The following is a 25,459-nucleotide window of genomic DNA, read 5'->3' as shown; positions in this document are numbered from 1 at the left end:
CCGTTCGCATCCCTGCCCTGCCACCCGCGGCCCTGCCGGGCGAGCTGCGTGTCACGGGTAACACGGGTGTCCCTTCCCTTCCCTGCGCCAGCGCTGGGCTGGGGCCCTCGAGGTTCATGGAGAAGCTGGCACAGCCCCGGTAAACCACGTGTGTGTGGTTCAGGGTGCGAGCAGGGAAGGGGGCAAGGTCAGCAGGCAATGCCCAGCAGAAGGAAGAACCCAAGTGCAGACAAAGCGGGAGAACACGAAGGGAAAAGCTGTTTATGCTCTGCAATTTTCATTTAAAAGATAATAACAATAATGTGTGGGGTTTGTTCATCAAGAAGTCTGGGGGGACGGAGGCACTCTGTGGCTGTCGTTATGTGAAACAATACTGCTTGATGACTCTGTACCTGTTGTACTCTGTAGGTAACGGGGGGGAGGTCAGTTGTAGTGTTGCACAGGATTGTGAGAGAGAAAAGGGGGGCCGGGTGGCTCGAAGCAGTGTCTTGTTGCAACGCTTGAGGGGAGGAGGCTGTGACGGTGAGCAGGCTGGCAGCGGACGCTTCTCGAAGCCTCTGGGAGCTTCTCGAAACTTCCCGAAGCTTCTCGGTAGTGAGACCCCTGCAACAAAGGGAACCAATGGGGAAGAGCCACGTCAACATCCGAGTGAGGCGCGGCGACAGGATTGGCTGGGGCCTTGAACCGGAGAAGATAAAGGACCGCCTCCCAGGGACCGCCTGTGCGTGTCTTGGGCTGAGCGGAGGAGTCCCTGGCGCAGCCAGCGCAGCCAGGGCTGTTTTATCTGCTATCGCTTACTCAGGTTAATAAAGCTTATACTTTAAACCGAAATTGGCTACAGTATTGATAACAATCCAGCTTCTTCCTCCGGAGCCTCACCTTGGGCACCGACACGTGGAATTCCCAGCCCAAGCTTGCCGAAGCTCATCCTCTGGCACAGGAAGAGCCAATCCCACCGCAGCCACGGGTGAGGCAACTGCTGTACGAGGCCACCAAAACACGACTTTTCCGGGTACCAGTCGTGGTCTTCCCTGAGGAGAAGCGGGCGCTGATGTGAGGAACCCACCAGGGTGAAGTCCATGACTGATGCTGGTCCTCTTCTGATTTATGAGCTCACCTCGGAAGTGCCAGCGAAGGAAGACGGTTTCCTTGTGCAGGTCAGCCTGGCACAAGGTTTTGTGACGGTCCCTGCCCCATCCTTGTACCTGAAGCTTTTCTGGACAATTTAAAATCAGTATCACAGAGCTTTTAGTAAAAGCCACCAATTCCATCTTGGTTTCCAAGTGGATTCTCAGTGCCAAAACATTCACAATTACCGATTCATGCGCCTCGTCAACTTGAGCTCTCTCTCCATTTCCCCTTCCTCTCAGTCACTGCACCGCTTGCTGGAGACTGATGAGCCCTAAGAGCAAGCAGGAAAAGAAGGGCCAATCGCCAACAAGGGCAGAGGCAGAGCTACTGGTTCCAACACACTCCTCGTAACGTGGAAAATCAAGCTCCCTGATGGCACAGACGTGATCGATGTGGCAGGACTCCTCACACGGGGCCAGATCATAGCTGACAGAGTTGAACTCATAGTACTGCTGCAGGGAGTATGGATCATGCTGGATCCTCTCCAGCACTGTCTGCATGGAGTGCGCAGAGCCATCTGGGACCTGGAAGGCCTCTGTCAGCCGGTACTCTTCCTCCCACACTGGGGACTTTTCCTCCATCAAGTTGGCATGAGTTAGGTTCAAGTAGTAAGTCACCATGTCCTGCAGAGGGAGAAAAACAGAACGAGGACAAATCAAGAGAGGATCGGTCCTGGAGTGAAACATGGGATAGGATGGCCTGGGTGGCAGCACCAAACCCCTGCCCAGCTGGGGACAGGCACCTCAGAGCTCACCACAAAGGCATCCTGTTTGTACAGGGATGGCTCTTCTCTGCTCCACTTTTTCCTGCACACATCAGGACACTGAGCCTGGCCTGTTATTTACTGCCAGCCAAGGCTGGAGGAGTGTTACTGACTCAGGGAGGTCATTTTGTCAGCTGTGAATCAACTGAAGATTCACAGCTTCTGTTCTCAGCCTCTGCCCCACTACCTCCCTAGCCTTCCACAGCTTATTTTAGCATTCATGTCTTATGCCATAAACAGCATCTACAGAGCTGCTTTACCCATTGCAAAGAAAGGCACGGACACCCCATCCTCTACAAATAAGAGACACAGGGAGCAGAAGCTGCCCCTACAATCCACCTCAATTCAGATCCATTACAAATGAATCCATTCCGCAAGGAGGGAGGCCTAAATCATTTTCTAGATGGTTAAAAGTTTTTGGAGGGGGTTTTGACAAGTGTGTGTCTTCAAAGAGCAGTTCTGCAATCCAAGTTACCCGGCCAGCAAACCAAGTGCCAAAGGAAACTAGCTAAAAGGCATGAAGAACACGACCAAACCTGTCCTGTGCTGCCCTGGGGAGCTGGTCCCAGGTTGGCTGGGGTCACCCTGCCTTTACTCACTGATGCTCTTGCTAAATCCTTGTGCTACACAAGAGACAAGCATCTTAGTTGAGGTCCTCTCCCACATAGCTGCTTGGCTCCTGTAGTCCTGCCTCTTAAAACCACGTGGAGGAATTGAAGTACCGCCCTAGGACAGCAGTGTGCAGCACATAGGGATCCCCTACCAACACCTGAAGGGTGTCTGGGTCGTAGTCGATCACCCGAATCCCAGGGTTGTTGGCTCCATTCTTCACTCCAGGCAATGTTGTTTTCCAGGGGGTCACTCCAGGTGCCAGGAACATGACATTGATTGGAGAACCTGAACAGAAGGGCAAAACAACCCATGAATGGGAGACCTTGGGTAGTGCCACACACACCCTGTCCGCACTGCAGTGAGCGCCCTGCTGCAAACAGCAGCTCTGCCACCAGCCTGAGTCACACCACCACATACACAAAGATTAGCACCTGGAATGGCACCAGGGACTGAACATGGGACTGCTGCAGATGAGAGCTTTCCACTGCTGCCAAAGACTCATGCAGCGAGGGCTGAGGCGGAAGAGAACCGCGCTCAGCAAAGGAGACCAGAGCAGCACCTGTAACCCCAACACAGACTCGTAACTGAACCCTTAAGTCCTGGCTGATGTCCAAACCCCATCAATAGGGGGGCAAGAAGCTGCAAGGCACTGAGGGGAAACAACAAAGTCTGCTCCTTCCTCTTTGGAGGAGGACTGGAGGTGGAGATCAAAACCACTGCTGTCTCTCGTTGAGCAAAGCATTTCACAAGCCTTTTCTGGCTTCTCAGCTGCATTCAGCCTAACAGCCACGGACAACTCCAACCAGAACCGGTACCTGTATCACTGTAGAACATCCGGAAGGTGTCCGTGTGGTGGTGCCCAAAGAACTGAGCAGCGATGACCCTGTGGTGCTTCTGCACCATTTGCAGGTATCGCTCATTAAAGCCACTCCGGAACCAGGCTTTGCCTCGCTTCTTCTCGAAGAAGCCAGGAGGGACGTGGCCCACGATGTACACCTACAAAGGCAAGAGCTGCACTGAAGGCAAAGCCCACGCATCCCACTGCCCTGCTGTGACCGCGCAGAGGGGAGAGCCGGAGCAGGATGAGCTGCCAGGCTGGGAGAAGCCCTCTACGGAGTTTATGGATTTCTTTCAATACCATTTCATATGGATTTCTTTCAATACCATTTCATCTGCTCTAGAGGCGTTGGTCAGCGTTTCCTCCAGCCACCGGAACTGCCCCGCAGGATCCTCCTCACCAGCAGTCTCATTGTTCTGGTCATAGTACAGATTGGTGTTGAGGACAACCATTCGCCCCCTTGTCCTTGAGCCAGGCAGCTTCTCGCTGTAGAAACCTCCTGAAAAATGCAATCAAGAGGGCAAGAGCTGCAGCTCTGCTCACGCTGCTTGCTACGGCCCCAGAGCCCTTTGTTTCCATCCCTCTCAGATCCCCTTGGCAGAGTCACCATCCCCACACAGGGCCAGCAGTGCTGTGACCACTCCAGGATGGGGATTTGGAGCAACTCCTCCCCTCGTGTGCCTCTTGTCACGTCGATGGCTCTCGAGGTGAAGGAGCACCAGGAGCTGGGCAGCTCAGGAAGCCACAGTGCTGCCAACACCAGCAGCTTCCTTAGGAGATCCTTCTTCATCCCACTGCATCCTCTGGAGGGACACTTGCCAGTAACTTGCGAAAATGAGTCACTGCTAAAGCACACATTTATTTTCTCTCAAGCAAGAGAGCTCAGTGCCAGAAATCAGCATCAAACAGGGCCCTTTCTCCACACATACTCTATAAGTACTATTGCTCTGAGCATAGAAGCAGGGAAAACCATTCATGGCTTTCTCCTAACCACCCGTACCCCCCAGAGTCCTGTCAACATCAGTTAGTGGTACCCAACCTGCTCTGAAGAGAGTAATGGAAGCATTGTTTAGCCAGGGACGCCACAGTTCAGCTGTTTGGCTGTAGATCCTGTGGTCCTTCCCTGGAAACTGGTTCTTGGGATGGAAGTCATGATTGCCCAGCGCCGCGTAGACTTTGGTATCTAGAGGCAGAGAAAAGGAGGTGCAGAGCAATCCATGCTTGCCTCAGCACTAAAGCTCCCTGAGGTACTCACAGGCTTGGAAAGAACCACCTGACTTGAGGGCTTTGCAAACAGCCACCTGGTTGCATTGTCTGCAAAGACCACCCCTCCTTGGGACAAGCTATGGCTTTGCAGGTGAGTTCATGAGCTCTCACCACCAATAATGCTCCTTCCCCCACTGCTGACACGGATTAAGCTCAAGGAAATCTTGCAGCCTTTTCTGTCCCAATGACTAACGACAGAAGCGTTCCTTTCCCTCTCTTCTGAGCTCACCTGAACCACTGAGCACGCCCCAGACGCCTCAATTCAGACATGCCTCACGCCATACAGCAACCAGGGAGGGAACAAACAAGTCCCAGCAACCACAGCCCTACCGTGCCTTTCCCCTCCCCAATTCTGTCATTTCTCCACCCTGGTAAGCTCTTCCCATCAGGCTTTGTACCCCTCTGCCCTTCTCATCCCCTCAGATCCCACCTGGAAACGTCTCCCTTATAAGAGAAGTCAGTTTCTCTATTATGTGCAGAACCTTTTCTTCTCCGAGCTTCTCATTGGGCACGTGAGGAGTATCATCTCTGGAAGAACAAAAGCACAGTCACTGTCTGTGACTAACAGGGCATAAGCTTCACGCGATGAGCCAGACAGAGAAACGTGCTTACTTCTCTTTGTGCCTCCTAGAAAATAAAGGGGCATAGTTGAAGCTTTTGGGGGCAGGAACCACCACCATAGGGACTGGCCAAGGCACTGCAGTCTGTTTCCAAGGAATTATTCAAAGTGAAAACAGGTTCCACGTTATTCTGCCTTGAAAACCCTACACGTAAGCATAGGAAGTGGAGGCTCACTCTGCCTTGGTGCGCTTAACAGACACTAAAGCTGGCAAGAAACACTGCGAGAAACAGCATTTTGTAATCTCAGGTGAGCATCTGCTTGGCAGTAGTGAAGCAAAGCTGGTAACGCAGCTCTTTGAACAGCAGAACACCAACTCTCATTCAGCTGTACACCAACGCGCGCAGCATGGGAAATAAGCAGGAGGAGTTGGAAACGTGTTAAGTGGGGAGACTATGATCTGGTGGCAATTCCAGAGACGTGGTGGGACAGCTCACATGGCTGGAATATAGTCATGGAGGGCTATGTCCTCTTCAGGAAAGACAGGCCAGCCAGGAGGGGTGGTGGGGTTGCTCTTTGTGTGCGGGAGCAGCTACGATGCACTGAGTTCTGTCCAGGGACAGATGATGAGCGAGTTGAGAGTCTGTGGGTGAGAATGAAGGGGCAGGCTGGCAGGGGGGATACTGTTGTGGGTGTCTGTTACAGACCACCAGAGCAGGGTGAGGAAGTTGATGAGGCAACTGAGAACGGCCTCACAGTCACAGGCCGTGGTCGTCGTGGGGGATTTTAACTTCCCTGATGTTTGCTGGAAGGACCACTCAGCAACCCAGGAGGTTCCTCCAGTGTGTGGATGATAACTTCCTCCTGCAAATGGTGGATGAGGCAACCAGGAGAGGAGCGCTGCTGGATCTCATCCTCACTAACAAGGAGGATCTGGTCGAAGCAGGAAGGGTTGAGGGCTGCCTTGGTTGCAGCAACCACGAGATGGTGGAGTTCAGGATCTTGTGTGGCAGGACTAGTAGAATAGCAAGTAGAATTGCAACCCTGGACTTTAGCAGGGCAAACTTTGGCCTTTTCAAGCAATTGCTAGGGGAAATCCCATGGGCAAGGCTGTTTGAAGGTAAAGGGGCCCAAGATAGTTGGTTGACATTCAAGGATTGCGTTTTCTGAGCTCAAGATCGGAGCATCCCGACACGTAGGAAGTCAAGGAAGAGGGCCAGGAGACCTGTGTGGCTAAATAGGGAATTGCTGGGTATGCTCAAGTGGAAGAGGAGAGTTCACAGGTCATGGAAGGAGGGGCTGGCCACTTGGGAGGAATATAAGGCTGCTGCTAGAGGATGTAGGAAGGCAGCTAGGAGGACTAAGGCCTCCTTAGAATTAAACCTGGCGAGAAGGGTCAAGGACAGCAAAAAGAGCTTTTTCAAATACATGGCAGATAAAACTAACACCAGAGGCAATGTAGGCCCACTGATGAACGGGATGGGTGCCCTGGTGACAGAAGATACAGAGATGGCAGAGTTACTGAATGCCTTCTTTGTCTCTGTCTACTCTGCTGCAGGCAGTCCTGAAGAGCCCTGTACCCCTGAGACCTTAGATGAAGTCAGGGCAACGGAGCGGTTTGCCTTAGTCGATGAGGAATGGGTTAGAGACCAGTTGAGCAATCTGGACATCCATAAATCCATGGGTCCAGATGGGATGCACCCGCGGGTGCTGAGGGAACTGGCGGAAGTCATTGCTAGACCACTCTCCATCATCTTTACCAAGTCTTGGGAAACGGGAGAGGTGCCTGAGGACTGGAGGAAAGCAAATGTCACTCCAGTCTTCAAAAAGGGCAAGAAGGAGGACCCGGGTAACTATAGACCGGTCAGCCTCACCTCCATCCCTGAGAAAGTGATGGAACACCTTATCCTTGGTGCCATCTTAAGGCATATCAAGGATAAGAAGGTTATGAGGGGCAGTCAACATGGCTTCACCAGGGGGAAATCATGCTTGACCAATCTCTTAGCCTTTTATGAGGAAATAACACGGTGGATGGATGATGGCAGAGCGGTGGATGTGGTCTACCTTGACTTCAGCAAAGCATTTGACACAGTCTCCCACAGCATCCTCACAGCTCAATTGAGGAAGTGTGGTCTGGATGATCAGGCAGTGAGGTGGACTGCGAACTGGCTGAAGGAGAGAAGCCAGAGAGTTGTAGTCTATGGGGCAGAGTCTAGTTGGAGGCCTGTAACTAGTGGAGTGCCTCAGGGGGCAGTACTGGGACCGGTATTATTTACTATGTTCATCAATGATTTAGATGAGGGAATTGAGTGTACTATCAGCAAGTTTGCTGAGGACACTAAGCTGGGAGGAGTGGCTGACACGCCAGAAGGCTGTGCTGCCATCCAGCGAGACCTGGATAGGCTGGAGAGTTGGGCAGGGAGTAACTTGATGAAATATAACAAGGGAAAGTGTAGTCCTGCATCTGGGCAGGAACAACCCCAGGTTCCAGTATAGCTTGGGAAACGACCTGTTAGAGAGCAGTGTAGGGGAGAGGGACCTGGGGGTCCTAGTGGATGACAGGATGACCATGAGCCAACACTGTGCCCTTGTGGCCAATGACATCCTGGGGTGTATTAGAAGGGGGGTGGTTAGCAGGACGAGAGAGGTCCTCCTTCCCCTCTACTCTGCCCTGGTGAGACCCCATCTGGAATATTGTGTCCAGTTCTGGGCCCCTCAGTTCAAGAAGGACATGGAGCTGCTGGAGAGAGTCCAGCACAGGGCAACAAAGATGATTAAGGGAGTGGAGCATCTCCCTTATGAGGAAAGACTGAGGGAGCTGGGTCTCTATAGTTTAGAGAAGAGGAGACTGAGGGGTGACCTTATCAGTGTCTATAAATATATAAAGGGGGAGTGTCACGAGGATGGAGCCAGGCTCTGCTCAGTGGCAAACAATGACAGGACAAGGGGTAATGGGTACAAACTGGAACACAAGAGGTTCCACTTAAACTTGAGAAGAAACTTCTTCTCAGTGAGGGTGACGGAACACTGGAACAGGCTGCCCAGGGAGGTTGTGGAGTCTCCTTCCCTGGAGACATTCCAAACCCGCCTGAACGCATTCCTGTGTAATGTTCCTGCTCCAGCAGGGGGATTGGACTAGATGATCTGTTGAGGTCCCTTCCAATCTCTAGCATACTGTGATACTGTGTAACTGAACCAAGGGAATGCCTCCACCAAGGCAGGGATCAAGGTCTGCCTCAGAGTCTGCCTTCTCACTGACATGCTTATGGCGCCTGCAGCAGACCCTGGGCTGTTAACAAGCCCATCGAATGATGTCCAACAACGGGGTGAACGAGTCTGAAGGAAAAAGAAGACTCAACATGAAGTCATAAGGCTCTAGAACTGCTTCTAAGTAGGAACAAGCACCCGCAGAGGCAGAAAACACGGGGTTAGAAAACAGCCCTGCAGACTGGGGCTGGAGGTGACAGCAGGTCACAGCCTGATGTAACGGTGCTACTACGGCGTGGCATACAATAGGGGACGCCCTTCTGCAGACCACTTGGAGGAGACCTGAGGTTCTTGGTGCTCCTAAATCAGAACAGCCCCTAGGTCACACGAGTCTCCCGGGTGCCTTCGAGGAGCTGCGGGGGCGGCCGGGCACAGATCCCCCTCCCAGCCCCGTCCCCTTCCCGTCCTCACCCGGTCCAGAGCACGAAGTCCGGGCGCTGCAGGAGGCTCCTCATAGCGCGCACGGCGGAGGCGAGCAGGCGCCAGGGCGCATCGCAGAGGTAAGTGCCCCAGGGTCCTCCGGCGGGTCCGGCCCGGGAGCCTCCCGACGGGCACATCTGCCCTGCGCCCGCCGCCGGGTCGTAGTCGGGGTCCCAGTGGAGGTCGGTGATGTGCCAGAACCGCCCTGCCGCCGCCGGGACACGCCGGGGCTCAGCGGGGCCGGGATACGGGGTGCTGCCACCGGGCACCGCTCGGGACCCCCCGCCCGGCCTCCCCTTACCTGAGAGGGCGGCGGCCAGCGGGCAGAGCAGGAGGAGCGCGGCGGAGCGCATGGTACCCAGGCAGCTCCAAGGGAGCCGAAGACGGAGCGCTTGAATCGGGACAAGGCGGGGCGTGGCGGGGGGGTTATGTCCGCAGTCCACACAGGGTGTGCTGTGATGGCGGCGGGGGTGCGGGGCCACCGCTACCCGTTCACGCGCTCCCTTTCCCCCCCTCAGGTGCTCTCGACAGCGGCTACGGCAGCGTGGGCGCCGCGAGGTCCGCGGGCGGCTTCAACTCCCCCGCCGGCGGCGGCTTCAGCTCCCCGGCCGGCAGCCAGGCGGAGAAGAAGCAGGTAGGCCGGGGCAGGGCCTTGGGGCAGGGCCGGGGCCGCGGGGTCCCCTCGGCGCTGACGGCCCTGCCGCCCCTTGCAGCGGCTCCGCTCGCAGAACATCGTGCCCTGCACCGTGTCGCAGCTGCTGGCGGCGGAGCAGGTCGAGGAGACCTTCCGGATCGGCGACGTGGAGATCGCCCAGGTGAGCCCCTGCGGAGGGAGGGAGGGAGGGCGGGCGGGCCCCGGGGCTCCCCGGGTGAACAGAGGAGCCTGCTCCGCCACAGGTCACCATCGTGGGGATCATCCGGCATGCGGAGAAGGCACCGACGAACATCCTGTACAAGGTGGACGACATGACGGCGGCCCCGATGGATGTCAGGCAGTGGGTCGACACCGACGTAAGGCTCGGATGCGTTACAGATGTGCTTCAGTGAAAGCTTTTTGGGAGCAGTGAAGGGAGGGAAGCTATGGGGTCGGGAGCCCATAAGGATCATCATGTCCAATTCCCTGCTTCTCCCAGGATATTTGAGCAAAAAGATGTGGATGCATTTAAGGGGGTGATGTATCTGAAATCCACAGGAGATGCTGCTGGAGCAGAGATCACTGGTGTGCTGTGACCTTTCTGTTTTCTAATTCACATGTAATTCTATGTTGAATCACTGTGTATAACAGAGTGTAGTAGCTGAAGCGGAACCATTACTTCACAGCTGAACTGAGAGATGTGTGCTCAGGACTCCCATGGAAATACAGAGAGCGAACAGAGATTTGCATAGAATCCTGGAATGGTTTGGGTTGGAAGGGGCTTTAAAGTGCATCCGGTTCCAACCCCCTGCCATAGGCAGGGACACCTTCAAAGCACATGTATGGTGGCTCCAATGAACAAGTATTCTGTTCCCTTTTATTTATTACGCTTATCTAACTGCTCTTCCTGGCTGTGCCATTTGTGTTTGCTTGAGATAAGCCTCCTTTCCTAAGCCATCTATTAGGACGTATAACTATGAATGAGAAACCCCCCCCTTTCTCCTTTTCCTCTCTGTCAGGAAGTGGGTAGCGAGAATGTGGTGGTACCTCCAGGAACTTATGTCAAAGTTGCTGGTCATCTTCGGTCTTTCCAGGTAAGATCATGTCACCCATGGCTGGGTACCAGGTCCTGAGGCTGGAGCAGTGGCCTGATGATCTGGCTCAGTGTTAGCGGGTTTCCTTTAGAATATCCACTTCATTGTGGTCCTTGCTCATCCTCTCATTGCACTCCAGTGAACAAGTATTTTGTTCTCTTTTATGTGTGGCTATGTTTAGGTAGCTGCTCTTCCTAGGCATGCCATTTGTCTTTGTCTCTACCACCACCAGGGGGGGTTCTGGCACTTTCCTGCTGCTGTGGTATTAGTTTTCATTCCTTCCTTTCTTCTTTTTCCTCCCTGAAAGAATAAGAAAAGTTTGGTGGCGTTTAAGATCATGCCTCTGGAAAACATGAACGAGTTCACCACACACATGGTAGAGATTGTCAATGCACATATGATCCTCAGGAGAAATCTTATGGTATGTGTTTGAAGATCCTCATTTGCTCTTGGCCCTGACTGGCTCACTGGTTGTCTGCCAGAGAGAGGGACCTCTTGGTTTGTGGGGAAGTTGTAGACCACTTGTGGGGCTGGGAAGCTTAAAGCTGGTGGAGCACTGAAGGTGTAACAGGAATCCTGGCTTCCTTGGAGAGAGCGATTGTGTTGCAGTCTGTTTCCAGTGGTTTCTTTGGGGTGTCTGTTTGTAATTACTGCAGTAACAGTGAGTCTTTTAACCAGCCTCACCACAGCAGTTTTACTCTTGTATTTCAGTCAGCATCAAAAGCACCTCAGTCCTTCGGCACTGGGATGGGTAACGTGGGGGGCTATGGAGGAGGTGGCAGCCTGCCAGTGAACGGGCTCACAGCGCACCAGACTCAGGTAGGTGCCAACAGCTCCGCAGTGGAGGCTGCTGCAGTGATGTAGGACAAAGCTCAGTGACTCCTTGAAGGTGGATGGTTCTTTCCCAGCCTTGTTCTCCATCCACGATAAGAGCAGCTCAGCTGTGTGCTAATGGTGGTTCTTGCTTTTCCAGGTGCTGAACTTGATTAAAAGCTGCCCTGTCCCAGAAGGTATGAGTCTTCAAGAGCTGAAGGTTCAGCTCCACAACGTCAGCATGTCAACCATCAAGTAAGTCTATAGAAACAAAGGATGTTCTGGAAATGCAGGGAGTCCTTCCTGGAGTCGGGTCAAAGGAGGCAGGGAGGGAAATAGTGAGCAAGCCCTGATCCTTGCTTGTGGAACAGCGCTGGTAATTTCAGGTGTTCCCAGTAGGACGCAGTAGTGAGCTTAGAATGAGCCAGTGGCACTTGAAGGGGTGATAAAGTGCTTTGCTCCCCACAGCTCAGTAGCAAACCAACAGCACCAGGAGTGCTTCAGTGTCTCAGCAGTAGTTTCTCCTGTTCAAGGCCTACCTTACTCTCTGCACGCTGCTCAAAGCTTGGGAATAGGCTGTTTCTGTTCTCCTTTGCTGTCTCTTACAACTTCTTCCTGAGGCTTAGGAAATCAGTAGAGGGGCTTGATAAGAGTTAGTCAGCAATTGTTGGGTTGTTTTTTTCCTTCAAGACAAGCTGTTGAATTCCTTAGCAGCGAGGGACACATCTACTCCACTGTGGACGATGATCACTACAAGTCAACGGATGCTGAGTGAAGCTGCTTCCAACTGGATTTAGTTCTAAGCAAATGCTCGTCCGTGATTCAAGTTATCCTGCTGAGTTTTGCGACATGGAAGGTGGTTTTTGCCCTTTCTAGCCTCTGAAAGTCCCAGTTATTCTGAGCACCTCCTCCTTGGAAATCAAGGATAAGCAAAACGTGTAGGATTCTATTAAGTGGAGTCAGTTATATGCAGTGACTTGAAAGCATGGACAGATATGGAAGACTGAGCTCTTCAAAGCTTCGGAGCCTTCAGTTTGTGTTTGACTTCTTAGAGGATGCCTGTGTTAGAAAGAACCTCTTTCAAACCTTGTTCTGTCTTTTGTTTCTAGAGCTGTTTTTGCTGACTCAGCTTTCATTCCATTTCCTTCACAAAGTGGGTAGCCCAGAGTAAGATTCCAGTGAGGTACAGTAATCATGATTTGATTTTTCCCTGGTTTACTTTATACATTTAGATCTATATTTGTACTATGAGGTGATCTGGTTACTAGAGCTTTTGAACATTTCCAGTAAACTTCTAACTTTGGTAGCCTTGTCTGTGTGTGGCTTCAGCGGCTTTTCTTCCCTAAAGAACACTGTCTGCCTTGCCAGAACCTACCCATATGGGTAAAACCCAGCTCCTGCTTTTGGAGTTTTTTTAGTTCTTTTTTCCTTAGTTTTTAAAGTAAATGTCTGGACAAATAATTTGTTAGTACTAGCGAAGAAAGTGCCACTTACCAGTGTTACAAATAGAATCATAGAATAGTTCGGGTTGGAAAGGACCTTCAGATCATCCAGTTCCAACCCCCTGCCATGGGCATGGACACCTCACACTAAACCATCTCACCCAAGGCTTTGTCCAGCCTGGCCTTGAACACCGCCAGGGATGGAGCTGGGATCATTTCTGCCACCAAAGGCATTTTAGCTGAAGGTCACATTAACCGCATGGCCTGGAACAGGTTTTTCTTCTTTATCTTTGAAGCATAACATTAAGTCAGGAACCAGCAGGGTTCTTGCTGATGATGTGTCAGGGTGGAGATAACGGGGAGCCCAGAGAAGCTGTGGCTTGCCCCATCCCTGGCAGTGCTCAAGGCCAGGTTGGATGGGAGTCGAGCCAAGTTGGAATGAATGAGCTCCTCTCTGCAGCACTGGGATTCTGCCCTAGGCGCTGAGTGAGGAATAACTGAAAAATCAAAGCTCTCCACTGGGAGAGGGGAAAGAACCCAGCAATTTGATCTGAAGTGAAATCCATGATTTATTTTCCAGCTCTGATTGGAAAGGAGTGCAGTGCGTGATACAGGAGTGACACCCCTGCCTGCTTTCGGGATAAAGCTCTCCCCTCAGCAGCTGCTCTTCTCCATTAATGCACATCAGGACCATGAGGTCTTTGTCTCTGCCACTTCCCTGGGGCTTTTGCCAAATTTCCAGGGAAAGAAAACTTGAACTTTGGTCCTTATTTGGGTTTCAGGTTATATTTTTGCATCCAATGCCATTAGGGCAGCTCATTGGCCCCTTTCTAGGTGCCAAGAGCCTGAAAGAGTGCCACAAGCATGCCTGCAAGCAGGAGGGGGCTCCACAGGACAGACATTGCTTCCAGCTCCAAGTGCAGTTCAACCTAAGTGAGAAACCCCGCAAAACCCAAAGCCACCGCATTCTTACAGTGTTTCTACAACCTTGGTGTAGAAATGAGGCCAGAGGGAGAAGCAGCTTTGGCTGCCCTCGAGAAAAACGCAGCTTCTGCCTTAGAGAAGAGGGTTTCTGAGAGGCAACTGCAAAGCCGTGGTGCTGGGTGCACTGGGGCACAGCTTGTGCTGTGTTAAAGGGCCTTGTCATGATTCCACCTCTCCCCACGTGCCACAGATGTGCTGGCCCCATCACATACCCGCCTGGAAGCACCCCCTAATCCCAGCCCAGGCCCCCTTGTCAGCAGAGCAGAGCATGGTCCATGTCCCAGGGCCTGTGCTGGCATCTCAGTGGCCACCCAGCACCATGCTGCTCTGGTGCTGTTGGAGAGTCCCACGGGTGACAGCCGAGGGCACAGCGCAACAAGGGGACTCATCCTGTGCCCGGGGCTGGCCCATGCAGGCTGCTTTGCCTTTGAGGAACGTGGGCACTGCTCTGCAAGGACTGAGACAACTGAGGGCTCTGCTGTGCATCCCCAGGGCTGGAGTTAGCCTCTGCAAGCAGCCAATGGCACACAAGGTCTCGGGGTGGTTGGAGGCTCGGTGGCTTTCACAGGGTGCAGGACTAGAAGGGGAAAATTGCCTGCATTTTGTGCACTGGCTTTTGGATGGCGTCGTCGATGGTTTCGTAATCATGCTCAGAGCTGTCACTTCCTGGGTCTGGAAGAGAAAGCAGAGGCTGTGGACAGGAACCTGCACACCACAAACCTCATGGGGGACCCCCCGACCTGCTCTGCCAACCTCCCCCGTCTGAGCTGCACGCGGATATGATGAGGGCTGAGGATGCAGGGGGAGAAGGGCCTCTCGTGATGCTCTGCTACCACAAACACCAGCCTCTGGGGCCACAGCTCCTGTGATCTGGGGGGTGGAGGTCCACGGCTTGCGGCGGTGTTTACTGCCCCATCGCCCTTGAGGTCGAGCCTTGCTGCCCTTCATCATGGTCCCTGTGTGGGACAATGGGGCTGGGTGGCCTCCCCATGTGCCCCTGTGTTTGTGGGACAGGAGGATGGGGGAGACCCTGAGGACACAGGGGTTGGGCAACGACTTGTGGGTTCCCTCCTGCATCTGGGACAAGGGGATGGGGAGGTGCAGCCCCCACGGGGGCCCAGCTGGCTGTTGGGGTGCAGACATCACCTGAGCATCCCTGCCCAGGTCCGCATGAGGACAGCCCCAGGGACTGGTGGCCACCAGCACCCCCAGTTAAACACAACCCACTGATGCTGGGGGGGAGGCCTCATCCTCCTGCCTGGGCAGCGCATCTCTGTGCTGAGCCCCATGGGGGGGACCAGGAGGTGTCACACGCTATGAAGCACATGGTGTGAGGTGAGAAGCCAAAATCCTGGAGTCTCTCAAGGTGGATTTAAGTAATGAGAATCAAGATGTGGGTATGTCTGTCAGATTTCAATAAAAATAAAAGTTATATAAATGCCTAGCGGTTGTCCTGGCTCCCCTGAATGCCTCATGAGCAAAGCCTCACTTGAGAGCATCAGCCTCCATCCATCAGGCTGGGGACATGGGAGCAGGTAACCAGTCTGTCGGTCATGTAAAAGGTACATGTGCACCCGTGGTGTCAATAGCCACGGGCTGCAGCGCTTTCAGACACCTCGGATTCAGCGTGGGACCACACCACCCCTCCTGGCCACTGCCCCAGCCTGAAGTAGGGTGCTCGTGCTCCACAGACATGAGATGCAGGCGCTGCAAGGTGAGAGGCTGGCTCAGAGCATCTCACACCTGAGACTTGGGTCTGTACAACAAACGTGCTCACATGCGTACATCACCCGGCTCACCTGCATCCCCGGGGCACCCCCGCTGTCCACACAGGCTGGAAGCGCTCCTCTGGGGCAGCACTGGAGGAGCCGCGCAGGCACCCATCAGCGCGGGGCCAGGGGATTGGGGTGCCGAAGAGGGGGGGTTCCCCCTTGGTGCCATCCCCGCCTGCACTGGCTTGGGGGGCCGGGGGGGCGGCGGGGCCTCGCTGCGGGGCAGCTGTGCCAGCAAGCGGTAGTAGAAGTCCTCGGTGAGCTCCTGCACGGGGGCGCAGTGGGGCGCGGGGCGCACGGGGCCCTGGCGCAGCAGGACGGAGCAGTCCATCCACCGCGGCGGCACCTCGAAGCCCTGCTCGGGCTCCTCGCAGAAGCTGCCCACGAGGACGGGCAGGTGCAGGCGCACCTCGAGGCGCAGGGCGGGCAGGGTGCCCAGCGCGTCCCCCGCCAGCGCCGGGTCCGGGGCCACCACGCGCACGTCGCAGGGCAGCGCCCGCCGCTCCAGCAGCTCCTCGAGCCCGTACCTCCTGCTGCCACGTGCCTCCTCCACGAAGCTGCCGCCCAGGTCCAGCGGCAGCAGCAGCTCCTCGCCTTCCTCCTCCTCCTCCTCGTCGCCGCTGTGGCGGTGGCAGCGCAGGCGGGTGCCGGGGCCGTGCCCCTGCAGCCCCATGGCCTCCAGGCGGTCGCCGACGCTGAGCGGGGGCACGTGGAGGCCTCGTCCCTCGCAGTCCTGCGTCACCACCACGCGCAGGGCCCGGCCCGGGCACACGGCGGCCGCCAGCTCCTGCACCCCCGTGAACTGGCGCGGCCGCATCCGGAGCTGGCCCCGGTAGGTGCTGGCGAGCAGGAAATGGCGGCGCCTGCCCGGGGCCGAGGCCAGCACTCGCCATGCGCCGGAGCAGCCGTGGAGCTGCAGCCGCTGCCCCTGGCGCAGCCGCGGCACCCAGGAGCTCTGGAAGACGGCGGGGCCGGCCGGGCCCTCCAGGATCTCGGCCTGGACCGGCAGCACGTGCGCCATGGCCAGCACCTCGCTCAGCAGCAGCGGCTGGGAGAAGCGGGCGTGCTGCGCCTCGGCCGTGACGTCCTCCACGTCCACCTCCAGCGTGGAGGGGATCTTCACCACGTCCCTGCGCACTGCGGGAGCGCAGCTCTCACCGGCCCCGTGTGGGAGAGGAGCCCAGCACAGGCACCCCCTCTGCGGTCCCAGCACCAAGCTGGTGTAGGCTCCTGACCCTGCAGCACCTCCAGCGCAACCCCACAGCGTCCCAGCACAACCCCAACCATAGCATCCTATCCAACCCCACAGCGTCCCAGCACAACCCCAACCATAGCATCCTATCCAACCCCACAGCGTCCCAGCACAACCCCAACCATAGCATCCTATCCAACCCCACAGCGTCCCAACACAACCCCAACCATAGCATCCTATCCAACCCCACAGCGTCCCAGCACAACCCCACAGCGCCCCAGCACAACCCCACAGCACAACCCCACAGCGCCCCAGCACAACCCCAACCATAGCATCCCATCCAACCCCACAGCGCCCCAGCACAACCCCACAGCATCCCAGCACAACCTCACAGCGTCCCAGCACAACCCCAACCATAGCATCCTATCCAACCCCACAGCGTCCCAACACAACCCCAACCATAGCATCCCATCCAACCCCACAGCGCCCCAGCACAACCCCACAGCATCCCAGCACAACCCCAACCATAGCATCCTATCCAACCCCACAGCGTCCCAGCACAACCCCACAGCGCCCCAGCACAACCCCACAGCGTCCCAGCACAACCCCACAGCGCCCCAGCACAACCCCACAGCGCCCCAGCACAACCCCAACCATAGCATCCCATCCAACCCCACAGCGCCCCAGCACAACCCCACAGCGTCCCAACACAACCCCAACCATAGCATCCCATCCAACCCCACAGCAGCCCATCCAACCCCACAGCATCCCAGCACAACCCCACAGCGTCCCAGCACAACCCCACAGCGTCCCAGCACAACCCCATAGCGTCCCATCCAACCCCAACCACAGCATCCATCCCAACCCCACAACATCCCATCCAACCCCACCACAGCATCCCAATCCAACCCCACCACAACATCCCATCCAACCCCACCACAGCATCCCATCCAACCCCAACCACAGCATCCATCCCAACCCCACAGCATCCCATCCAACCCCACCACAGCATCCCATCCAACCCCAACCACAGCATCCCATCCAACCCCAACCACAGCATCCATCCCAACCCCACAGCATCCCAATCCAACCCCACCACAGCATCCCAATTCAACCCCACCACAACATCCCATCCAACCCCACCACAGCATCCCATCCAACCCCAACCACAGCATCCATCCCAACCCCACAGCATCCCAATCCAACCCCACCACAGCATCCCATCCAACCCCACCGCATCCATCCCACAGCGCTCCCTGCCCTGACCCAGGGGCACCCCCCACCCCGACACCCCCCATGCCCACCCCACCCACTGCCCTGCTCACTCACGGTCCATAGCAGCGTGCACCTCATAGACGGGGCGCAGGATCAGCGCTCGGGGGCCCAGGTCTCGGCACAGCACCGGCTGTGACTGCCCCTTGCCCAGTGCCTGCTGCAGCGTCAGCCCCCGGTCCCTGCCGCCCTCCGGGACGGGTCCCGACGGTGCCGGCTGGAACACGCCTGGGGGCGATGGGGCTGAGCCCATGGGCGCTGCAGAGGGGAAGGGGCACCCCTGGGGTGCGGGATGGGGCAGGGCAGCCCCGCTCACCCTTAAAGGTCGGTGGCAGCTCCGTGGTCTGCCCCGTGCCCACATCCTCACAGATGACCTTCTGCAGCGCCACGGCTGTCACCTTGAGCAGGTCGCCCGTGGACAAGCAGCATTCGTTGCCCGAGATCTCGTACACGGACCCTATGGGGGGAGAAAAGGGGGGGGTCCTCAAAGGAAACGCCTCCTCCAGCGCTCCATAGAACCACAGAGAGGTTTGGGTTGGAAGGGGCCTCAAAGCTCATCCAGCTCCAGCGCAGAGCTGGCGAGTGGAGGCTGGGAGAGGAGCCCGAGAAGGGGCCATGACCGGCAGCGGTTCTGTTTGGCATCTTGGGAACCCAGCCAAAGCTTTGCCACCGAAAACCACAAGCAGCGAGACCTCCAGTGACAGCAGGAAACCCAGAAACAGCACCAGGGGTCAAGGAACAGCATCGGTGTAGGACACGGCGCCTGCAGGGTGCCACAGGGGTTCATCCCCAGGGTCCAGCACCGCTCACCGGCAGCCGAAGGAGCACACAGCCGGGCTGGCTGAGGGGGCTCTCTTGGGCTGATGTGTGTTTCCAAGGAATCAGGAATACCTGGAAGCTTGTACAGCCCGTGTCCTGGGAAGCTTCCAGTGCTGGGAGCTGCGCAGGATTGCGATGGGGTAAAGAGCAGTGCAGAAGAGCACAGCAGGAGCGGCTGGAGGCTGAACCGATGCCCCTCGGAGGGGAAACGCAGCAGGAAAGGTTCAGGGCTTGCTCACAGTCGGGGCACAGGAACTCCTCAGGCTACGCTCTCACCTCTCAGCACCCTCCAACACCAGCAATGCCCCCTGGTGCCTTTAAATCTCTGCCTTCACTGAGCTGCTACCAAACCTTCCGTGCACCCCAAACCTCTCTGGGATGAACCTCGGACAAAGCCCTTGCTGTGCAAAGCAGAAAGCACCACCAGCCTCACCAGGACTGCAGCAAGGGCAGGACAGGGGGTCTGCTGCCGGTGCAGCAGCGGCATTATTGCTCATTTAGCAACACTAAGATGTCATTGAGGCCACCAGAAGCCTGTGGGAAAGCTGAGCATCCACCTCAAGTGAGCAGTGAGGCCACCCCAACCACTTCTGCTCTTCAAAAGCCACGGCAGCCAAGGCTTCTCCTCCACCTAAGATGCCTCCAGGGACATGGTGCAGGAGGAAGCAGGATGCTCAGACCAGGCTCTGTGCCCTTGCTGGTCTCCTCCCCTTGGGGCCAGGGATAATGGTTCCTCAGGTACACTCCATCCCTGCCAGACCTGCTGCCAGCAGGTGATTCACTGCCTGGGATGAGGGCAGTGCAGGAAGTGAAGGACCAGCCTGGACGGGGTTTGGTGCCCCAAAAGCATAACTGAAAGCAGCTGTAGCTTAAACACAGTGTCTGGTGGTGGCACGGGACCCTGTGCCTCTCTGGTGGCAGGGCACAGGGAGGTGGCACAGCCTTGGGGCACCCTTTGGAGGCAGGGGGCACCCAGCACTCACCTTGGAAGTAGACACCGGAGCAAATCCTGAGGATGCGGGGCAGGGTGGTGGGGTCCAGGGAGCAGATGTATTCCTGGAGGGAGAGGGGCTCCATGGCCGTGCTGCTGGGTGCTCCAGGGCGCTCTGCAGAGATGGGAACTGTGTGGGAAGCAGATCTGAGCTTTGCTTTCACTTCTGCCCACTTTTCACTTCTGTTTCTAGCAGCGGAGACTTCCCTTTCTGGCCACAGAGCTGCGCCAGCAGCACCTCTGCAGCCTGCACGGCCTGACCTATGCGCTGCGGGTCAGTCCTCTTCCTGACTCCATCACGGCTTGGGATCCCCCCGTCCCGGCCCTGCTGGTGATGTGGATGAAGGCACCAGGCCCCAGCTCTGCCGGGTCGTGTCCCACCCAGGCTGTCCCCATCACACATTTCCCATGGACCCTCCTGCCCTGCTGGGGCCAGACAGCGATGGTGCTGTGCGACAGGTCTGGGTAGACCGCTGCGGAGGAAGCAAAGGGCTGTGTCCAAACATCCCTCTCCCTTTACAGACACACCGGCACCTCCATCCCGGCTCACCTCTGGGCTTTCAGACCCCACTCACCCCCATAACAAACATCACGTCCTGGCTGTGCTCAGCGTGTCAGGAGAGGGGAGTCACTGGTTCTGGTCACTGCAGCCATGGGAAAGGCAAACCCAAATTCCCATGTCTCCAGGACAGGAGAAGAGACATCCCCATCCTTCAACAAAGCATCCGACCATGGTCCCTGCAGCCACCAGCTCCATGGGTTCTGAGAGCTGCTGCTGCTGCTCATCTCTGTAAGGGTTTTCCTTCAGCTTGCCCTATGAGTCACAGTGCCCTGAAGCTGCAGCCTAGGAGTGGGAGCAGGATGGGACAACATGGAAATGAAACTCGGGAGATGCAGGAAGAGAGCTCTTTCTGCTTTGCCTCCAGCTGCAGAAGTGGCTGCGCTGACTGGAATTGGTGCTTCCCATCACTCGGTGCAGGCTGAAGCCACCTGACTGACAGGGAGTGCAGGCACATGGAGACTCCCCCTGCACGAGGCGCCTGCAGCACGCCACGCCGGGTGTCACAGCCGCAGGGACATCTAGAGAACATCTAGAGGACAAACTGACACTCGGAGCTGCACTACCCTTACCACCAGGGCAAGTCAGAGAGGTCAAAGTCTTGACAACCTACAAGGATGGAGCAGAGGGTGAGAGCTCAGCTCAAAAGCCCACTGGCTCCTGCCTGGAAGAGGCTTCTAGGAGCAAGGCACCAGGCTGCTGAGCTCCAGCAGCTAAGAGCCAGGGATGGGCCATGGAGAACAAGAGCCAAGGTGGAAGCAGCATCCCTTCAGGGATGGGAAAGGGCTGCAAGAGAAGGGGAGTGAGGAGAGGCAGAGAGATGGTGAAGACAGCTCACTGCAGGCCATAAGGCTGAGCTTTGGGGGTGATGATGCCCGTGTTCCTCTGCTGGGAGCTTAGCCTTGAGCCCGAGTACATCAGGGGATGAGCCAGGGAGGCTGCTGCTTTGCAGGGCTTCGGGAGGCTTGGGATGCCTGTGGGACAGCAGGGCAGCTGGGGGAGGAAGAGGCAGCGAACCTGTCCAAGCCTTGAGCTGAGGAAGGGCTGGGATGTTTTCACTTCCTCCTGCTCGCTGCCAGGCAGGTGCCCTCGAGGGCAGGGCCAGTGAAACCCTCGGAGCTGCGGCTTCCGTTCAAGTGCTCAGTGAAACCAGCCCGGCCCCTTCCACCAAGAGCCCTCGGTTCCCCTCAGCAGCGCTCCCCACGCGCTGTGGGAAGAGCTTTCCTTTCCCATGAGTGGTTTTGTTTCGTACCCTCGTGAGGCTCCAACACGGGTGATGAGGATGGGGAGCAGCAGGAGCAGGGGAGTTGCACCAGAGGAAGTTGCTCATGCAGTGAGCCAGGAAACGATGCAGTTGCCTTTTCCCCTCCGGTTGTGCATTTGCCCAAGAGGAACAAAACACACCTACCATTAACAGCACGGAGAAGAGGAGGTGAAAAGCCTGTTGGAAAGGGTTTGCAGAAATTCAGATGCTCAACCAGGTACAAGCAAGGGCCTTGACCAGGATTCTGGCCAGCAGCAGCCAACTGTAAAGCCTGCATCTTGGTGTAAGTGGTTGTGTTCTGCACACTGAGTAACTGAGATAAAGTTGTGAAGAGGTAACAAGAAAAACATAAAAACTCTCTAACAGATGGGCCCAGTGATAGCTAATGAGGAAACTGCTAGCTAGAAACTCACTTGTCATGTTACTATCAGCTTTGCTTTTTGCCTTTTGCAAAAGACAGGCTAGGCAGACATAGCCCTTTTACTAGAGACTGGTTATTCGTGCAATTGGTTATTCTGCTCCCCTCTTCCATCCCCCTCCCCAAAAAACAAACCCCAAACCCCACCACCCAACGGGAAGCAATGAGCACACAGCAAACAATTCATGTAAGTTACACAAAGCTGCTCCTGAGCAGCTGATTCAGCAGAAACAAGGGAAGAGCTGTTAAGTTCTGGGGGTGAGGGAAGCTCTTGCTGCAGTTCACCAGCATGGCTGGAGTATTCCTGCACTGCTGCCTCCCAGGTGACTCAAAGCACTTGGTATGATCAGAGGCGTGCACGCTGTGGCTGCTCACTCACCTGCTCCGTGCTGGAAGCTTTTCCTGCTCTCCTAAAAGGGCCCAGGGAAAACTCACCTCCTCTCCAAGAAGCCCTTGTTTCAGGCAGGTCTCTAACACAGAGGTACCTTAGTGCACAGCACACTGGGAACAGAACAACTTGCATCAGTGTGTTACTAGCTCCTGGGATACCTGCTGGGTACTGCAGCCTTCTAAAACCAAGATTGAAGAGGGGTTACAATGACAATCCAGGTAATGCTGTAAGGACAAATGGGCCTGGAAAACACTACCACTATAGCTCAGTTAGCTGCAGACTTTACCTCTTTGGTCTGCATTCCACATCACAGAGAGTGCTTTAGATTATCATGCAAGCAGACTCCTTTCCTTTAACACAGGAAATTAACTGCTAACCACACCAACACTTAGAATATCAGACCACAAAGCTAACTACTTGACCTGTACCAACTATTTTTACCTACGCACATCAGCAGCTTGTACACCTTGTGAAGATTCAGCCTCCTGCTGACACAGGAATGAAACTGCCCAGTGGATATTGCTGCATTGAGAAGTACTCATCTGCAGCCTAAACAGCTCAACCCTCCCCTGCAGGCACCTTTAACCAAGTCCCAGTTTACTGGTTTTCACTGTAGCTCTCCCCAGTGAGTCTGGGACAAGCTGCAGACCCACTGTGACAAAGGACGGTGCATTCAGATCCAAGGTTCCTCTATATGCCATAGGCAACAAACTGGGCAATAAGAAGAGCAAAACTGGGCTCTAAATAACTTTTGTGGAGGGAGGATTATGGCAGAAGCTGGTAGAACTTCACTCACAAAACAAAGGCAACTGCTGTTTAAAATCCACTCTTAAGTGTCCCTCTTGTGCACTGCAGCACCAGGCAGCAAAGCAGGTCACGAGCAGAGGAGCTGGAGCAGCTTTAAGAGCTGCAGCCTGAGCCAGCCACATGAACAAGACCTGCAGTGACAGCAGCACTTGGCCACAGCACAAATCCATCCCATAAGCCACAGAATAAAGGTACAGCCTCAGCTGCGGGAGCGCAGGCTGGGAACGAACACACTACACTCTCCAAGCTGGCAAAATCTGCATTTAATTTACAACATAGTAAAGGTTACAGGTAAAAAGCTCAACAGAAAGTGTGAAAAGGCCTATTACACAAGTGTACAAACATCTGTACAAAGCCCCTAGATGTTACACCGTCCCCTCCTGTACCAGCTGTGTCCCCTAAGCTCTACAATAATGAGAGCTTGTTCAAACCCAGAGAGGAGAGGAGCTTGAAAAGCAATGAGCAGTAAAGCTTCCCTTTTCAAGAAAAACCTTGCAAAGAACAAAACAAAAACCACCCATCCAAAAAGAAAAACCAAACCAAACCAAGAAGAAAACCTGCTCGACTTTTCACTTGCCCTAACTAGCCTTACCCTAAAGAGTTGCCTTCATAAAGCAGACTGGCTGGAAAAAGACAATTCTACGTACCAGGAAGAAGCAAACCTAAAGGGAGAAAGATTCTCAGTCCACACGGAGTGTCTGGAAGCAGAATGAGGACTGAATCAGAGTCACAGCAGCACAACTATCCTGCAGAGTTCCTGTGCTCACCCATCTAACAGCCTGAGCTAGATGGTGCAGGGAGGGGGACAAACCAGTCTCTGAAGCCATCCCTCTTGGGAACGGGGTAGCTCCCAGCTCATTTTTAGCTCAGGAACATGATAGCAATCACTCTTCAGACACAGAAGTCACACTGATTTTGGAGCATGTGTCCAAACCAGGTCCCATGCACACAGCACACCAGAAGCACTGTCACACTGCTCCAGCAACCACCAGATGTGCACACCTCAACTTGGCCAGGTAGCCACAGTACTGTATGGAATGAAGAGCTGGGCACACTCTGTCATTGTGGTGGAGAAATCCCCAAACAACAGAGGAATGTCACCACAAAGCTGAACTGCATTATCCAATGTAAAAACAATCCAGGCAAAACAGAGCTCTGGCCTTACCTGGTATAAAGAGAAGATACTGTGTCTCAATACGTGTGAATCAGGTGGTGAAACCTAAACTTGAGGATCTGAAGTGTCAGAGCTACAATCCAAATCAAGCTTATTTTATTCAATAGGAGAAAGTGAAGTAGTCAAAAAAATGTACTATGATAAAACCAACTCGTGCAGTGTTTTATTCAAGGTGAGGCAGATTCTCTACTCAGAACTGATATTCTAGCTCTAAGCAGCACTGTGTTCTCATCCCTTGAACCAAGGGATGTGGCCAAACCAGCAGATTGTGGTTTTAGTTGTTAAACATGCTGATGGTTGGTCATTTTTGTGTGTCTCTTGTTGCATCTCACACATGCTCTAAGCTCACAACTTCCATTTGCAAATACAAATGGAACTATCTAAGTTAAAAGGGCCACCAAGTTCAAAAGGAACTGGTTTCCTCTGGGTTAACTCCACCTTAAGTGATCACAGGGAGTGAGATCAACCTGACTTGGTTATTTATAGGCAGTGCCTACCCACCTTTCAAACGCTCTGAGGCTTCCCATGCCCGGTAGCACCAACACAAGCTCCCATCCACCCACATGTGCACCCCTTTAGTCCTCCAAATACTGGGCCACAGCTTGGGAAACCCATCTATTTTTGTCCATTAACTCCATGTCCTCATGAACTAATGGGATGCTGTAGTGTTTGAGGTGGAAAAAACCCCAAAGCTGTAGCTGAACTAAAGTAATACAAAAAAAACCCCCAACAATGTCCCACACATTGGTGGGTTTGGAAAATGTACAAAAGAAAAGCTGACCTATATTTTGCAAGTTTTAGAACTCCTGTTAATGAGATTTTGAAAGGCTTGGCCCCACAACCATTCACTTCTGACAGAGCTGACCTGCTACGTGCAAGTCCAGTGGCAACAACATGACTTGTAGTGAGCACACCGCCTCCAAACATGGATTTGCAGGGTCATGCCATAAATGAGAATAAAGTTGTGTGATGCTGCC

At 54.9% G+C, this 25,459-nt stretch overlaps 3 protein-coding genes across 3 annotated transcripts; 1 reads left to right on the top strand and 2 right to left on the bottom strand.

Annotated features, from left to right (window-relative positions):
- Nucleotides 1-1,157: 1,157 nt before the first annotated feature.
- SMPDL3B (sphingomyelin phosphodiesterase acid like 3B) lies at nt 1,158-9,209 on the bottom strand. Its single transcript, XM_057403584.1, has 8 exons — nt 9,158-9,209; nt 8,848-9,061; nt 5,041-5,138; nt 4,384-4,527; nt 3,671-3,843; nt 3,322-3,502; nt 2,658-2,791; nt 1,158-1,754 (listed from the first exon to the last, which is right to left on the bottom strand). The coding sequence occupies exons 1-8, from the start codon at nt 9,207-9,209 to the stop codon at nt 1,371-1,373; spliced, it is 1,380 nt and encodes a 459-aa protein (XP_057259567.1). The 3' UTR covers nt 1,158-1,370.
- A 75-nt stretch (nt 9,210-9,284) lies between these two features.
- On the top strand, nt 9,285-12,709 carry RPA2 (replication protein A2). Its single transcript, XM_057403406.1, has 9 exons — nt 9,285-9,306; nt 9,375-9,490; nt 9,570-9,671; nt 9,754-9,867; nt 10,510-10,584; nt 10,892-11,005; nt 11,296-11,403; nt 11,558-11,652; nt 12,088-12,709. The coding sequence occupies exons 1-9, from the start codon at nt 9,285-9,287 to the stop codon at nt 12,170-12,172; spliced, it is 831 nt and encodes a 276-aa protein (XP_057259389.1). The 3' UTR covers nt 12,173-12,709.
- Nucleotides 12,710-14,400: 1,691 nt separating this feature from the next.
- Nucleotides 14,401-19,991, bottom strand: THEMIS2 (thymocyte selection associated family member 2). Its single transcript, XM_057403405.1, has 5 exons — nt 19,862-19,991; nt 18,338-18,516; nt 18,117-18,276; nt 15,623-16,732; nt 14,401-14,495 (listed from the first exon to the last, which is right to left on the bottom strand). Exons 1-5 carry the CDS (start codon nt 19,953-19,955, stop codon nt 14,401-14,403), a joined length of 1,638 nt encoding a protein of 545 aa, XP_057259388.1. The 5' UTR covers nt 19,956-19,991.
- Nucleotides 19,992-25,459: the final 5,468 nt, after the last annotated feature.

Source organism: Pezoporus wallicus, unplaced genomic scaffold (genome assembly GCF_028554395.1).
Source record: "Pezoporus wallicus isolate ANWC-B61680 ecotype Strahan unplaced genomic scaffold, APGP_CSIRO_Pwel_v1 contig_8232, whole genome shotgun sequence".
Lineage (NCBI taxonomy): Eukaryota > Metazoa > Chordata > Aves > Psittaciformes > Psittacidae > Pezoporus > Pezoporus wallicus.
Note: the sequence above shows the minus strand (reverse complement) of the source record. Positions and strands in the feature narration are given on the sequence as shown.